The sequence below is a fragment of the Cololabis saira genome, chromosome 13, assembly GCF_033807715.1.
Source record: "Cololabis saira isolate AMF1-May2022 chromosome 13, fColSai1.1, whole genome shotgun sequence".
Taxonomy (NCBI): domain Eukaryota; kingdom Metazoa; phylum Chordata; class Actinopteri; order Beloniformes; family Belonidae; genus Cololabis; species Cololabis saira.
The window spans coordinates 5,848,208-5,865,886 of NC_084599.1; the positions used below are offsets into that span (position 1 = coordinate 5,848,208).

Consider the following 17,679-nt stretch of genomic DNA (forward strand, 5'->3'; position numbering starts at 1 on the left):
AGTGCAGGTGTGAGTGAGTGCAGTCTGCAGGGAGAGTCTGTGGTCTCGGTTGGTGTTTCCTCTAGAAAACTGCTCACACCTGGAGACATGGAGCTGCTGCCTGTTGCTATGCTGGTGTGTGCACTGCATTGTGGGTAATGTAGTGTGAAGTCGCCGTCTCGTCGAGTATTTTAAATGTGCACGCTGCCCGCTGGTGAAATGAGAAGGATTATTCCGTAATAATTGGACCTAAACAGTGAAGCTGAAACTCCCATAATATGAACAGTTCTAATTCCAGTTCGTGATCTGCAGAATTAGTGGGGCGGCTAAGCACTGTGAATACCTAGAATCGTGCCCATTTGTGATAAAAGCACCAAACTTGGCATATATGTTGACAAATGTATTAAGAACAATTCTGGATATTGGGCCAATGGAAATACGCCCCCTAGTGGCCATATCACCGCACCACATCCTCCACTGGCCCAACCTCGCCCTATCTTCACTAAAATGTAGAGCCTATGTGCTTTGGGATATGACCTGCTATTTAGGTGTGGTAAATGGTTACATGTTGCTCAGCTGACTAAGAGTCAATTTTAATGCAATAAGCAGACTTGTTCAGGCTTTATTGGCTGTCTAATTGTAAATGTATTTCAGGCGAGGACAATTCTTCATTTTTGCTGTGTGTTGGTCATATCAGAGTATTGTGTACCACCTAGATAGTTTGTGACTACTTCAACAATCTCACAAGTGTTGCTGATCTTCAGGTAAAATTATATGATTCTAAGTCATGTCATTGTGGAACAGCATTTAATTTAATTTTGCCTTGTATTTTAGGCAGATTTCTCACCATAAAAAGCCTAAAGGGCTGTATATACTTGCCGTTCAGAACGCGTACGCGCGACGCAGGATACGTGTGACGTCACGTCACGCGTATCCTGCGTATCCTGCGTTCATTTGACGCGTCGACGTGCACGTTCTCAAAAAGACACTGAACGGGTACGCGACCTGCAGTTCTCGCTCTGGCCGCTAGTATCGCTGTTCCCGGTCTGATCCCAGCTGGCACTGCTGCTCTCCCCTGGAGAAAGTCCCCGTGCAGGTTAACTTCCCCTCAGGGTTTCCGTTGTCCGTTAAAATATGCCGAAATCCGGTATTTTATAATCTCTCCGGTCAAAATGTCCGGTGAAAATACTCACTGGTGCTGCGGGACTAGAGTCCCCGGGAGTACCGCGGATGCCGAGCCCCGGCCGAGCACCGGCCGACCCCCGGCCGACCCCCGGCCGACCCCCGGCCGACCCCCGGCCGACCCCCGGCCGAGCCCCGGCCAACCCCCGGCGGAGGTACGCGCCGAGGCTCGGTGCCGGGAGCCGGGAGGAAGCGGTGCCGGGAGCCAGGAGTCAATTGACGGGACTTATTTTATTTTAAATACTCTGTTTTTCAATAAAAATACTATTGAATGACTTGCAAATGAATGAATGAATGAATGAATGACTTGGAATCATATTGGGAACAATAAACCAGATGGAATGTCTATTTGTAAGGAAAGATTTTAACTATTTCAGTTTCAAGACACCATTCATAATATTGAAATCGATCACATTCAACATCATCATAGTTTTTTACCATGTTAATCTTTCTTATATTGACATCTATTTCTCCATATGAACCTAAAATTAACTGGATTTATTGTTCGTCATTCTTGTTGAGATGGGTAAGGAGAATGCCGGATAAATTAGTCTGGACAGACTATCCATTTTTGATAATAAGCAATAATAATAAGATAAGATAAAATAGTCCTTTATTACTCCCTCAACGGGGAAACTCACGTAGCAGAAGTACACACACACACATACAGGGAAGGGGGTAAAACAGTAATATAAATAAGTAATACAAATTAATAAAGAGTAATAATAATAATAATAATGCTGTGGTTTTCTTTAGCTTCCTTCAAGGCACCCAGAGCTTTACATAGATCATTTTTCATTCACACACATTCTCCCGGTGGTAGCTCCGTCTGCAGCCACAGCTGCCCTGCAGACTGACGGAAGCGTGGCTGCCATATCGCGCCAAACGGCCCCTCCGACCACCACCAAAAATTCATACACATTCAAACACATTCACACGATGTTATAATCTCCTACATCATCCAATATTGTCCTGTAAACTTGTTTGTTTTTTCTAACCTGCTACCGCTGCTGCTGCTACTTCTTCTGCTACTTAATATAAGTAGCTTTTCCAACTGTTGCTCTGCTTACTGCCCCCTATTGGTCACCACCGGTATGACGGGCTCTCGTCGAGTGGTACGCGAGGTACGCAGGGAGCCGAACAGACACGTACGCAGGGTACGCAGGCACCAACGTAGAGTATATTCCCGCCTTAAGGATTTCCGAGGCTGCCTTGGATTTCTATTACAAATATTAATTTGTTTTTGTTGTCAGTATGTTTTGCCCTCAGCAAGACCCTCCATATATTTCTTTTCTGATATGACACTGTATGACACTCAGTGAATCACTTTTTTGTGTATCTGCACGAGACACCATGGAAGTTTAGCAGGGAGTGACTTTTAAGCATGCGGTCACATCAACCCTCTTCTGGGTAACCCACAAAGTAGTGTCACAGTGCATATAATAGGGTCTGACAGCGGTCATAGCTTTAAACAAAACAAAATAAAATAAAATAAAATACTCGCACACATTCTACGAAGCTCATCCCATTCAAAGCCTGACCCTCTGCAATGAAGCCAGCCAGCACAACCACTACAGTCAACTGTCAATATTGAAGGTATGACCATTTTATTTGAACCGCACTATGACATATATTTCACTTTAAATGTAACTTTATACATTTTAGGTACAGTATAGGTAAAGGCTAAAGGAAAAACATGATACGGCCTGATGAATAAATGAGTAAATCATGTGAGCTAGATTTCTAGCTAGCTAAAAAAATGTTAATTTTCTGGCTAGCTAGATTAGGTAACTAGGTTAGCAAGTCAAATCATAGCCTAAAGATTCCATTTGACAGAGTAGTTGTAGTGGTACAGAGATGTTCAACATTTTATCAGAACTGTGACTTATATACTACATTTTAGTAACCCAACATTTTGAACACCATAGGTTTTGGCTTAAGGAAGAAAAGCAATGCATCCTGCTGGGTGAATGAAGACCTGCGGATCAGGTGAGTGAACATAGCTTTCAAGCTAGTTAAATTAGTCTAAGATAGCTAAATTGTTTTTCTACAAAATATTACTTCTGTCCATTTCTGAATCTGTGACACTTGTATTTCAGATGCCATAATGATGGTGGAAACTGATTGACAACCAGTATGTCACAAAAGTTTGTGCTAAAGGACCCAGGGTGTCCAACAACCAATATAAACTGGGCTTTGTGTGTTATCTGTCAAAAAGACAGTAAAGAGAAGCTGACTGATCCAACACTAACTAAGAGGAAGCATACAGGGAGTGCATACACATCTTTAGCTGAAGGTCTCCTAAGACTGAATGAATTAAATGCACTACCAAAAGGGATCCTGATAGAGAAACTGGATCAGGGAAAGGGGCTTGAAGCAGCTCTTGTTGAAAACAATGCACGGTGGCATCAGTCATGCAGGCTGACCTACAACAAGACTAAAGTTCAACGGGCTGAGAAGAGAGCTATGAACAAATCTAGTACAGATGACAATGACACCACTAGTACAGATGACAATGACACCACTGCAGTCCCAAGTAAACAGAGAAAGGGACGTTCAAGCACTGAACACCAAGCACCAGAACTTTGTTTTTTTCTGTTGCAAACCAGCTGGCACAGATAGTTTACATGAAGCAGCAACATTTCAACTGGACCAGCAAGTTAGGACATGTGCAGAACTCTTGCAAGACACAGAATTGCTGGCTCGTCTAAGCCCAGGAGATATGATTGCGCTTGAAGCAAAATATCACACTAAGTGTTTGGTGGGCCTCTACAACCGTGTTAGAAAACACAAAACCGAAGAAAAGCAGCAAAGTGGGAGAACTGACGAGGAAACCATGTTATCAGGAATTGCTTTTGCTGAGGTTGTGATGTACATTGAGGAGTCTCTTTTAGATGAGGGCATTGCACCAGTTTTCAGGCTAGCTGATCTAGCTGACATGTACATGGCAAGGATGGAGCAGCTTGGCATTAAGCTTGCATCTAAAGTTCACACCACAAAATTAAAGGAAAGACTTTTGGCTCAGATCCCAAACCTGAAAGCTCTGTCCCAAGGCCGGGATGTGCTTCTTGCATTCAATGATGACATTGGTGCAGCCCTGGCTAAGGCATGCGAATGGAGCAGTGACCGTGATGCTGTCTGCCTGGGTCGTGCTGCAAACATTGTGCACCGCCACATGTTTGACGTGGAACCCTTCACTGGATTCCATGAAAGCTGCCAAAGAGATTCTGTGCCAAACTCACTGCTGGCCCTGGTAAATATGATCCTTGACGGTCCAACCATAAAAGACCAGAGTGCATGTCCAGCAAAGTCAGCAGCCTTAACCATTGCACAACTGCTTAAGTTTAATAGTATCAAGCACAGGCGCCGCGAAGGATCCACATCTGCCAACGTCAGACACAATGCCACTCAGGAGACACCTGTTCCCATGTATATAGGCCTGATGATCCATGCTCAAACAAGGAAGAGGGAGCTTGTGGAACGGCTTTCAAATTTGGGTCTCAGTATAACATATGACCGTGTGCTTTGTCTGTCAGCCCAACTTGGAGAAAGGGTCATACAGCAGTACCACAAAGAACAGGTGGTCTGCCCTCCTAAGATGCGTGGTGGCGTCTTCACAACTGCTGCGGCTGATAATATTGACCATAACCCTAGCTCCACAACCTCAAAGGACTCCTTTCATGGCACAGGTATCTCGCTCTTTCAACACCCTTCCCTTGCAGGTCAAGGAGTGGACCGCAGTATTGCAATTGTTGGAGGCTCTGCAGGGAAGAAGACTGTGGGTCATCTGCCAAGCTTTTACACAGACATCCCACCTGTTGTCAGTAGCACCACGAAGGCACCTGTACCACCTGGCACAGTGGGATCTTTGAGCAGGGAGAACTCGGAGCAGAACATCAAGGAAGAATACTGCTGGTTAGAAAATGTACGCAACATCCTCGTACTTCCAAGTGAAGATGAGAAGAGTGTGGACAACATGTCTTGGGCTGCATACCATGCAAGTCACCAGCCTGCCGGAGGAAACATCATATGCCCGAGTGCCCTACTCCCTCTGTTCCAAGAGAGTGCCCACACCATGGCAATGATAAAACACGCGATGGATATGGTAAGACAGGCTGTTCAACATCTGAATGTTGGGCAGACACCAGTTGTCGTGTTTGATCAACCCTTGTATGCGATTGCCAAGCAGATACAGTGGAAGTGGCCAGAGGTGTATGGGGAAGACAAGATTGTTGTGATGTTTGGTGGTCTCCATATCGAGATGGCAGCTCTCAGGACTCTGGGTGATTGGCTGAAAGATAGTGGTTGGGTTGAAGCACTGGTAAAAGCAGGGATCACAACAGCAGGCACTGCCGACTCCTTCTTGCGTGCAGCACATGTCACTCGCATGAACTCATCTCATGTGGCTGTAAGAGTGGTTGCACAAAGCGCTGCACATGCAAGAAGGCTGCTCTCCGGTGCACAGGCCTCTGCGTCTGTGAAGGAGAATGTTAGACCTAACCAAATCTATGCTTGAGCCAAATTAAGCCAAATAAAAATAAATTCTATTCCACAATGACATGACTTTCATTCATTCATTCATATAATGTTACCTAAAGATCTGCAACACTTGTGAGATTGTTGAAGTAGTCACAAACTATCTAGGTGGTACACAATACTCTGATATGACCAACACACAGCAAAAATGAAGAATTGTCCTCGCCTGAAATACATTTACAATTAGACAGCCAATAAAGCCTGAACAAGTCTGCTTATTTCATTAAAATTGACTCTTAGTTAGCTGAGCAACATGTAACCATTTACCACACCTAAATAGCAGGTCATATCCCAAAGCACATAGGCTCTACATTTTAGTGAAGATAGGGCGAGGTTGGGCCAGTTGAGGATGTGGTGCGGTGCTATGGCCACTAGGGGGCGTATTTCCATTGTCCCAATATCCAGATTTGTTCTTAATACATTTGTCAACATATATGCCAAGTTTGGTGCTTTTATGACAAATGGGCACGATTATACGGGTTAACCGCCCCACTATCAACACTACCCAGCACTTTGTAAAACTCTGCTCAGGTGACTTGGGAGAGTGCTGGCCAGCCCCGCCAGTCACCACATCGTTTTGGTGGCCGTCTCCAGTGAGGAATCTGAATGGGATCAATACCAAGGAAGTCCACCATTTTCACAGCTTTATCGAACATCTGATGGAATCTTTGTTCATTTTTTTTCAACTGTAGATTGGATCTGACACATGCTAATGAGCCTGTCATTCCTGCAATAGTTGCAAAATATCGCCGAGCTGTTGCTCAACAGTTTCCTTCTTCACCCCCCCCCCACACCTCCAGGCTGATAACCAATAAAGACTTGTTTTTCTTTGAGTTACTGTAACACAACTTGATTTCCAAGGAAATTGTTTTTTTGGGAATAAAAAAATCTCCCTTTACTTAATAAATACTGAATGTGTTTACAAACTAAACAGCTAGCTAGCCATTATTACTTTTTTGTTTTTAAACAACTGTCAGCATAAATATTAATGGTCCATATGAAATTTGGCAAAACCTTAAATCCACACATATATGCATTTGATCTTGTAGCAGATGCTTTTATTTTAGTTTTTATGGCTTATCTCCATATCACCCTCATGGGGAAAATTCAAGTTTCAAATTGCTGAAAAATACATTTTTATGGTTAAAAAAAGAAGCCTTATTTCAATGAATAAGGGGGCTTTTGAGCAGAGTATAGTCATTTGTTTTAAGTATCATTTTAAGAACATTAAAATTAGGTGGGCAACTGCTTTGTCATTCAGGGTGTTTAGTTTTGACATCACGCCAATGAATGTGTGAATAACTCTGTGAAACACATGCAGGCAGACACAAAACAAGTCTCCACCCAACTGATTCTCAAGAATAGGTGGCTCCAAGTCTGACTAAAGCAACTTCTGAGATTTATCGGAAAAGATGTTTTTTTTTTTTTACCTTGTCTGCACACATATTAATGGTTGATACCATGCCGGTACAAACCTAAGGCATATATATGTGCATTATTACTATATTTAATATATATATACATATACATACGCATACACATACATATATATATATATACACATACAAACCCAGTGAGTTTTTTTTTTGGGGGGGGGTGGTGACATCCACTGCCAATCCAGGAAGCAGGAACACACGGAGGCCTCACGTCAAGCACTGGAAATCTGCAACAAAAACCACAAATGAGACAGAAAACCGACACGGAGCCGACCAAAACACGAGCAGCAATCGACCCAAATCTCGACATCTAATCAGTGTCTAAGCTAAACTACCGCGATTAACTAACCCCAAAAACTACAGAGCAAGCATGCAAGTGAACAAGCCAGTGTATGTGTGTGTGTGCGTGTATGTATATGCCTGTGTGTGTGTGTGTATGTGTATACTTGCGTGTGTATGTACATGTCTGTGTGGCTATGTATGCTATATCGGAAAAGATGTTAAATGCAGATGTCTGCTCAAAATTGGATTCATATTACATGCTTATTAGAACCTCCTTATTTCAACTTCATTAACAATTAATTTTATTGGAATCAGATCATTTTAACCAACTTCAACTGGTTTTCAATATGTGAATACCTAAAAATTTTAATATGTTATCATATTTCTGCCGTGTTTCATGTTCAGTTACTCTGCTCTGATAATATTCATACTTCATTTCACACTTTTCACATATGTTTCCTTTATTTTGACACCAGATTTATTCAAATGCACCCAGTTGTTGCTCAGATAAACTCATTTTAGATCAGACGTCTCTTTGAGCAGGGATCTCATAAACAGGCTTCGGCAGGAAGTGAGAGTAAACTTCACTGTAACATTTTGCCCACGCTGGAGGAATCTATCAGGGTATTTCTGAGGAAGAGGCACGGAAGACAAAGAAACACTTTGTCATGATCAGTGGTGTTATGCAACAAAGTTGTGAAATTCCTTATAAGTGAGTTTTAAAAAATGATAACGGTCTAACTCCACCCTGCACACGCTCCTATAAAAGAACCGTGCTGTATGACTGAACTGAGCAACAGCACACGGACACAGAGACCTGCTGAGACTTCTGAAACTCAAGATGGATTCTGGTGAGCGTCTTATTTCTCTTTCTCGTATTTCTATCATACTTAGCATGATAATGAGCTGAAGGTCCTGCTCCAGTCAGAGCATCAAGGTGCCTGCATCCTAATGATGGATCAGGCTGCAGCAGGCTGGAGATCTACGAGTTTGATCATTTTAAGGTTTTAACCTAAGAGCGTGGCTGCATTTGATTCATCACCATTTAATAGTATTTTTACAATGCATAATGTACTATGTTTTATCTTTGCAGCATTTTGGTTTTAACTGTAAAACATAAATAAAGCCATAAAAATATATCAAATGCAAGCAATGTTCTTGCAGTTGTTAGTGAAGACATAGTTTTTTTAAGAGTCGTGGGGACTAATGTCTGACACCTGCATCTCTACGGTATCAAATTCACAGGAAACAGGCTGTTGGTTCAAATCCTGTCGGTGGTCGTCTTCCTTCTCTGCAACTGCTCTGCCTTTAACTCCGACGGTAGAAACGGTAGGTTCATCACTCATTTCTGTTGAAAGTGTCAGTGAGCGTGGCTGAGTGTCAGCTTACCTGTTCAGGTGTGTCCTGCCTCCCACTGGAGTTCCTGGCTTAGTTTATATTCTGTATGTGCAGGGAAAACTCTCCCCTTCCCCTCAGTACCCCCAAACTTTGATCTAAGTGCAAAGTTAACAAAATGCAAATATCCATCAGAACAGGATCAACAACAAAGCAGTTCATTCACCTCTTGATGTCAGACCACTGACACAAAGAAGTCAGTCCCATCGACCGCTGATCAACGACACTGTTGAGCTCAGAAGTACGGGCAGGCCAAATAGTGTCAGAAACTAAAAAAAAAACTAAACAGATTTATTTTATCCTGTTTTTTTACAAATATGTTGGAGCAATTAATGTAGAAAGAAAATCCAAAACAGATAAACTCACACTTACAAATAGTCCAGATCTCTTGACAAGAGGTCAGTTGGCGATACCTGATGTACCCGTAGACTATTTAATGAATTTATTTAATTAAACTCAATTTCTGAAGAACGTTCCAGGTCCATCCAAGTTCCAGCTAAAGTCAGACTAAGAGGAGATGTAGATATTAAAAACATCAGAACTGGAAATGTAGATACCGGTAATACCGTAATAGTGTATATGGCTTAAACATTATAGGAACAGTTTGTAAGTAAAACTACCAAAAGATTTTCAAGAGAGAGAAAAGGGACACCTTGCGGAACACCACAAATTCAAAAACACCTGAGAAAAGGAAAAAACTATAGAAATTAATAACAAAAAATTATGTTTATGTCTTGAAAATGGAAAACTGTGAGATTCTACAACTTCTGAGAAGCCACTTGATTGTGCAAATGCAAGGGGAAAAAAAGGGAAATCTGACTGTAAAATACAGTGGAACAAAGAAAAAACAAGAGAAAAAAGTCAGATACTTAAGAAGAAGGTTTGGCCTTATCTTTGACTTAATTTAATCACAAATTTGTAAGAAAAATTGCCGTCATAAACTCACAAATCTTTAATTACATTTTCATGTAGATATGTAGATATGTATCTTGTAGATCAATAAAGCATGTTTTTACCTTCCAAACCTAGATGGGAACTGCAACCTCGTGTCTCGTGAAGGCTGCAACGAAATCCAGCATCCTCACATGTATTCACCATCAGTCAACCAGAAAGGTGAGTCTGTTTCAGTTTTTTTCACTGAGTTGTTATAATTTCAGGATAATAAAGAACATTTCTATTGAAGAACTGGCTCCAAATATCAGACATGAAGTCGGATGCAGGTTAAGCTTAAAGCTGCTCATCTTCAAGGGATATATACCCCTATATATTCCTTACCCACCTACCAGTTTTCTTTAGTTCACTGAGTTATATCATATAACTCAGTGAACTAAAGAAAACTGGTAGATGGGTAAGGGTCCCCTAATCTAAACCTTATGATCCAGGTCCTGGTCCAGGTTTCTTCCTCCTAAAGGGGAGTTTTTCTTTCCACTGTTTGGTTTAAGGCTTTTCTCCCACTAGGGGAGTTTTTACCTGCCATAGTTTATGTAATAATTGCTCGGGGGTTTATGTTCATGTTCTGGATCTCTGGAAAGCGCCTAGAGACAACATCTGTTGTATTAGTCGCTATACAAATGAAATTGAATTGAATTGAACTGAATCTGAGAAACATTAATGTGATGTAGAGATAGCATTTTAGGCCAGCGTGAGCTAAGTTAACAACAGCTAGCTAGCTACCTGAGGGAACAACATCAGAAAGGATGATGATGGAGCCGTCCAGTCAGAATGAACGAAGCTAACGTGAATTAGCATCATAGGTTAACCCGAGCTAACATTTAATAGACAAGCTCATGCTAGTATGCTATACTGAACATGTATTCAAACTTTTACTGTTAAATTATTTTGTGTATTTCTTTCTGATATTTGAGTCCGTATTCTGATGCTGCATTTGTTTACTTAATTTTTTTCTGTTCTTTTAGTTTTTATTGCTTTTGTAAATAAAGATGTATGTCCTTGTGAAATGTGCTATAAATGAGCTAAAACAGCTAGCGTGTGGAGACTGAGGTAAGAGCACAGGATTCTGTGCTCTTACCGTGATGTCAACTGGTTCTCCAGTTCTCTGTAGACCCACGATTCTCAGTCAGACAGGTGATGATGATCGTAAATGCTGAACACTGACATTTCTCAATGTTCTGGTTTATGATGTGGAACATTTTCGTCCATGAAGATCTGGACGTGTACGATTCTTTGTGGGACAACAATAAGGATGTTGCCATTCAGACGTGGGAGACACCATTTATGCAGCACATGAAACATGGCGACCTGCAGTCGGACGACTACGTTAACTTCTTGATCCAAGACATCAACTATCTGGTGAAGGTCACAGAAATGCTGGAGAAGATGGCTGAGAAAGTGCAGAGCCCAGAGGACTTGAAGAACTTCTTCCGAGGTCGATACGAGAGCTACAACAGTTTCGCTAAGCTAATGCTTAAACAGTTCAACCTCAATGTAAGAAACTATCACACTCAAGTCGCAGCTAGTCTTTGACGGTTAATTAGGGAAAACAATTGTGGGAAGTTATTGGAAGGTTGAAAACACACAAAATAGAGCTTTTATTTTCTGATTCTGTTTTGATTTTCCAGAAAACATTTTGAAAATATTCTGAAATTTACAAGAAAAAAAAACACTTGGAAATGTAGTAATTTAATAAATATATAATTAAAAAGGCTTATGAAATCAGAGAATTTGGTCAGAATTCAGAGCTCATACTTTTGAATTTATAAATTCAAACCTTGTTGAGTTTAGACACATTTACAATTTCTGGATTTTTAATCTTGGAAATTGTGAGAAAAATATTTTAAAATTGCAGAGATAAAATTACTTAATTGTCCAATTTTGAGAACTGGCTTTTATAAATTCAAACATTTATGGGTCTATATAATCAGACTTTCTGATTTCGTTAACTTGCAAATTTGCAAAAAAATAACCATGTTTACTACTCAGTATTTCTGGCCTTGTATGTTCATAATAAGTTTGTAAGTCCCACAGTTGTTTTTCTCTTCAAATGGTTGTAAATGGTTGATTTAAACCTGGGAAACAGAAAACCTGATCAATTGACCCTGACTCCTGAAGAAGGTTTTACACAATAGAACTGGTTGAACATGAACATTTAACTTTGATATCTGAAGTATGATTCTGATTTGTCTCTTTCCTGGGTAGAGTGTGTCAGAAATCAAACCCATCCCTGCCATGAAGAAGTACCTCGAGGATTACAAAGCGATCATGGACAACAGCAAGCCCATCTTCTTCGCTGTCAGCCTTCTTCCCTGCTCCAGACTCTGGCTTTGGCTCGCCAATGAGCTGGACATCGGCTACGGCAACGCCTACTTCATCTGGAAGAAGAACAACATGTCCGGGCATCCTGCGAAACACTACAGGAAGCTGCTGGATGACAATTTGAAGACCAAGGAAGATAAAGAACGTGCCGACAAGATCTTCCGCCAACAGATGGAGAATGAGCGCGACTTCTTCGCAGCTGCACCAGCAGCTTAGAAATAAAATAAGTACATGAATAACTCCAAAGTGAAACCGGAGTTCATGTGTGAATGATTTTTCCATGTGAGCTCCATCAGACGACACTGTGACGTCTGAGTCCAGCTGCCATGTTTTCTCTGCTTGCTCCTGAATAAAACTGCTGCATCTTGAATGTTGTTGCGTCAGTGTTTCCATCACGATGAACCGTCCTGAACTCACTTTGAATCTGTTCTGTTCTTAAACTTCAGTTACAATTAAAGTCTTGTATAAGTCCACCAAATTACAGATCTTTTTCTGAGTTAAGCCATTTTCACATCGAGGGCGCACAGCGGCAGCCGCCGGCGGCTTTCCTATTCATTGTGTATGTGCTGCCGCGCCACCGCACAAGGGCGCAGGGTCTGCCGCCGAGGTCGGCGGCGTGCATCAGGGCGCACACCGCTGAGCTGCCGCCAGGTTACCGTGCAAGACGCCCCAAGCTGCGCCTGGGAATTGAAAGTTTTTTAATTTCACCGTGCGCCCTGTGACGGCATCAGATGTGTCAGTGTCCAATAGGAGAGAAGGTGCTGGAGGGAGAAAATAAAAGTTGCAGCTTGTAGATCAGAGACGATCAACATGGAAGAAAGAATGATCTTGGCTGTGAGTCTGTGTGAGGAGCTGTGGGATGAGACTGCAGGCCTATCGGGACATCAATAAAAAGGGACAAAAGTGGAGAGAAATCTCCCAGAATTTGGACATACCTGGTGTGTTTAAAAGTGGTAGAAATGTGATATTCTTTTGCTCTTTTAACAATAAAATGTTAATTTAAAATAAAATATAGCATTTCCATGCCTCATATCAGGATCAATTGAATCATTTATCAATATATGGTTATGAAACCTTTTTTCGGTCGCCAAGCAACTTGCAACAAATATGTACGCCAGGGTTCTCCAACCCTGGTCCTGGAGAGCACCTATCCAGCATGTTTTAGGGGTCTCCCTGCATGAACACACCTGATTCTAATCAAGGGTCATCATTAACTTGTCATCAAGGTCCGGACAGTTCTGTTGCTGACACAGCTCCTTGTATCATGGTGTGCTGAAGCAGGAAAGATCTAAAACATGCTGGATAGGTGCTCTCCAGGACCGGAGTTGGAGACCCATGCGCGCCCTGCTCTGCCCCGACTCTGCGACGAGTCTGCGGCCATTCGCCGCCGACTCTGCGCCCACTTGCGCCCACTTGCGCCCACTTGCGCCCACTTGCGGCCACCTTTCGCCCACTCGCCGCCGGCTCTGCTCCACCTGCGCCGACTCTGCGCCGAGTCTGCGCCACACCGGCGGTGTTGCCGCGTTCTATGTGAAAATGGCTTTAGTTCATGACATGTTGACATATGCAGGTTGTAGTGCCCCCCCCCCCCAAATGAAATTGAATAAAAGTTGGTATATTTCCAAAGAACATGGTCCCGATTGTCTGTAACAAGTTTCACTAAGCTTGGATCCTTACATCCGAAGCCACAGGTCCAAGTGGATTTCTTTTTTTTTTTTTTTTTTTTTACCTTGTCTGCACACATATTAATGATTGATACCATGACGGTAGAAACCAAAAGTAAATATATGTGCATTATTACTATATTTAATATATATACATATATATACGCATACATATGCGTACACATACATAAATATACACATACAAACCCAGTGTTTTTTTTTTTTTGGGGGGGGGGGGGTGACGACATCCACTGCCAATCCAGGAAGCAGGAACACACGGAGACACACGTCAAGCACTGGAAATCTGCATCAAAAAACCACAAAACAAAGCACGAAAGCGGCACGGAGCCAACCAAAACAATAACAGCAATCGACCTAAATCTTGAGATCTGATCGCAGTCTGAGCTAAGCTATCGCTACCGCTACCTAAACCCAAAAACTAGAGAGCCAGCATGCAGGTGAACAAGCCAGTGTGTATGTCTACGTGTGTGTGTGTGTATGTATATGATCCTGCGTGTGTGTGTGTGTGTGTGTGTGTGTGTGTGTATATGCATGTGACTAAGTGACTATGTGTGTGTGTGTGTGTGTGTGTGTGTGTGTGTGTGTGTGTGTGTGTGTGTGTGTGTGTGTGTGTGTGTGTGTGTGTGTGTGTGTGTGTGTGTGTGTGTGTGTGTGTGTGTGTGTAATAAACCAAACAAAGCTCCACCTGAAGTGTATCTATAGTGGGGGAGGGGGGGGAGCAACCCCGCCACCCGCGAGACCAGAGGCCGACAAGGAAGATCCCGGAGTGGATTTCTTAACCGCGCCCACAAACTTTTTTATGGCTTCTCATCAGGTTGATCTGTAGCTGAATGTCAGCAGGTTTGCTGAAAAAAGAAGAGGAAAATGGACCTTTTGTCCGAGCCTTCATAGTTCTTCAGTGGTTGTGAGAGAAAATTATGAAATCATACATTTATGAGAAAAAGTTCACTTTTTTAAAATAGTTTTATCCTGATTTTTTTCCCTATTTTATCACCCAGTGCTCTACCTAAGTCAGTCCTCGGCATTGCCATCCTCTACCAACCCCGGGAGTTCCTGCACTGAGCTCAGGTCTCCTCCTTAACCTGAGGAGTGAGCAGCAGCTTCTTTTCACCAGACAGGGTGGGGTTTCTCCGGCCAGACGTAGCGCGTGGAAGGATCACGTTATTCCGGCCGGATCCTCCCCACCCCATCTGGTGCCCCGGTTGGCCAGAGAGGGCATGTATAGCCCAGGACTGCTGCATGTTTTTGTGAGGGTAGCTCACATTAGCTACCAGGGGAACACGGGGAGAACATGCAAACTCCACACCCATTGAACCCAGGACCTTCTTGCTGTGAGACGGCTGCACTACCAGCTGCGCCCCCGGCCGTGCCCCCTTTAAAAGTTTTTATGAGCATCAATAGTGATTTACTTCAAATGGTGTTTGTCAGGAATAGGGATGGGAATTTGTTTTGAAATAAAATAATAATATAAATATTCTTCTGTAGAAATTAACTAAATACAACAAATTATTCTGTTGCAATTACACAAGAATGTCCAGTAACATGTTCAACACCACAAACAGTCCCTGCTCGGTGACATTCATCTATTCTGGCCTGGGTCATACTCTTCCCTGTCTGGATGAAAGGAGAAGCTAGCGGTAGACTGGAGCTTAATTGTAGAACACAAAAACTCCCACAGGGAATCCACAGAGAGATGTACAAAAAAACTCCTTCCTCACAGGGAGTTGTAAAATGACAAGGCCCAAAGCAACAAACAAACAAAACGAACTCGCCCCGAGCTACTGGCAGCCCCGATCTTTAACTTTTCCCATAGGATGAGCATAGGACCCAGGCCAACACACAGTCAAAGTTCAGGGGGCCGTCCTCGGGGCCTGGCAGACCGGCGAGACGGGTCGGGGGGCCGTCCTCGGGACTCAGCGGACGGGTCAGAGGGAACCCAAGGGGCCGGCTTTGAGGGACTAGGAATCTGAGGGATCGACTTTGGACTAAGGATCCGAGCGACCGGCTTCGGGGGACTAAGGATATAAGGGGCCGGCTTCGGGGGACTAAGGATATAAGGGGCCGGCTTCGGGGGACTAAGGATATAAGGGGCCGGCTTCGGGGGACTAAGGATATAAGGGGCCGGCTTCAGGGGACTAAAGATATGAGGGGCCGGCATCGGGGGACTAAGGATATAAGGGGCCGGCTTCAGGGGACTAAAGATATGAGGGGCCGGCATCGGGGGACTAAGGATATAAGGGGCCGGCTTCGGGGGACTAAGGATATAAGGGGCCGGCTTCGGGGGACTAAGGATATGAGGGGCCGGCATCGGGGGACTAAGGATATAAGGGGCCGGCTTCAGGGGACTAAAGATATGAGGGGCCGGCATCGGGGGACTAAGGATATGAGGGGCCGGCTTCGGGGGACTAAGGATATGAGGGGCCGGCTTCGGGGGACTAAGGATATGAGGGGCCGGCATCGGGGGACTAAGGATATAAGGGGCCGGCTTCAGGGGACTAAAGATATGAGGGGCCGGCATCGGGGGACTAAGGATATGAGGGGCCGGCTTCGGGGGACTAAGGATATGAGGGGCCGGCTTCGGGGGACTAAGGATATAAGGGGCCGGCTTCGGGGGACTAAGGATATAAGGGGCCGGCTTCGGGGGACTAAGGATACAAGGCACTGGCTGAGGAGGACTCAGGATATGAGGCACTGGCTGAGGGGGACACCGGGTCCTCGGCACCGGCTGAAGTGCAACCAGTACCCCCCCTCAACGAACGCCCCTCGGCGTTCCACCCGGCCCGTTGGGGAAATGTCGCAGGCGGGGCGACCAACGATGAGTCGGGTGGGAGGCAGGGCGACGGCCGGAGGGCTGAGCTCGCCCGAGCCCACGGGTCTCAGCAGGGAAACATGGGTAGGTGTGTCCGGAACAGGAACAGGGGCCGATGCGCCCGGACCACCTCGGGAACAGGAACAGAGGCTGATGCATCCGGGACCACTGCCGGAACAGGAACAGGGGTCGATGTCTCCGGGACCACCTCGGGAACAGGAACAGAGGCTGATGCATCCGGGACCACTGCCGGAACAGGAACAGAGGCTGATATATAAAACGGGGTAATTTGTCAAATCCTTTTAAAAATGTTTATTGTGTAATATGCATTACACCAACTACCCAGTAAAGAAACATGAGGGGGAAAAAAAAACATGAGACATTTTCATGAAACTGTTTAAATATGCCAGAATAAACAAGTTCAACAAAAAAATTTCATTTAAGATGTTTTCCACTTTTTATTATGAATGAAAACCTCTTCAGGTAGGTCCATTTCAGATTCTTGAAGGGATAGTGGGGAACCATTTAGAACAGTATTCACTATATTAAACAGTATTGTAGGATTATAATTGTTATTGGTGAGAGCTGGGCTGATCTTACACCCTTAACTGCTTTCCAATAAATGATCAGACTTTTGTTTTGGTTTTAAATGGAGTTATATACACAGAAGAGAGTGAGTTGGAGGCGCTTTGAAGGTAGCAGCGTTCTTGGTCGGAGACAGGTACAAGTAGAATCAGAGACGTTGGGATGAAATCAGATATGATCACCAGATCAAACATGTGGATTTTAAAGTGTGTAGCCTCTTTCAGGAGGCGTTTTTAGATTGGATCTGCTAATATAAAAGAGGCGACAGAATGAGTTTAAAAGAGTCCAGTGGACGGCAGCCTCTATACATCTGCTGCCTACTTAAAGAGCTGCTCAAAATGAGGATAATTTGGTTTCATGTTTTTCTTTTTATACTTTTAAACACACTCATCCATCCATCTTCTGTCATTTATCTGCGGTAGCAGTGGAAATAGCCCAAGCAGGGAAGCTCAGACTCCCTGTCCCCGGCCACTTCGTCCAGATCATCTGGTGGAATCTCAAGACATTTCCCAGGATT

The 17,679-nt window shown here is 43.7% G+C and overlaps 1 protein-coding gene across 1 annotated transcript; it reads left to right on the plus strand.

Moving 5' to 3' along the window:
* The first annotated feature begins 8,176 nt into the window (after nt 1–8,176).
* Nucleotides 8,177–12,453, plus strand: LOC133457679 (uncharacterized). The gene is made up of 5 exons (XM_061736982.1): nt 8,177–8,266; nt 8,661–8,744; nt 9,840–9,923; nt 10,975–11,255; nt 11,967–12,453. The coding sequence occupies exons 1-5, from the start codon at nt 8,257–8,259 to the stop codon at nt 12,297–12,299; spliced, it is 792 nt and encodes a 263-aa protein (XP_061592966.1). The 5' UTR covers nt 8,177–8,256; the 3' UTR covers nt 12,300–12,453.
* The last annotated feature ends 5,226 nt before the right edge of the window (nt 12,454–17,679 follow it).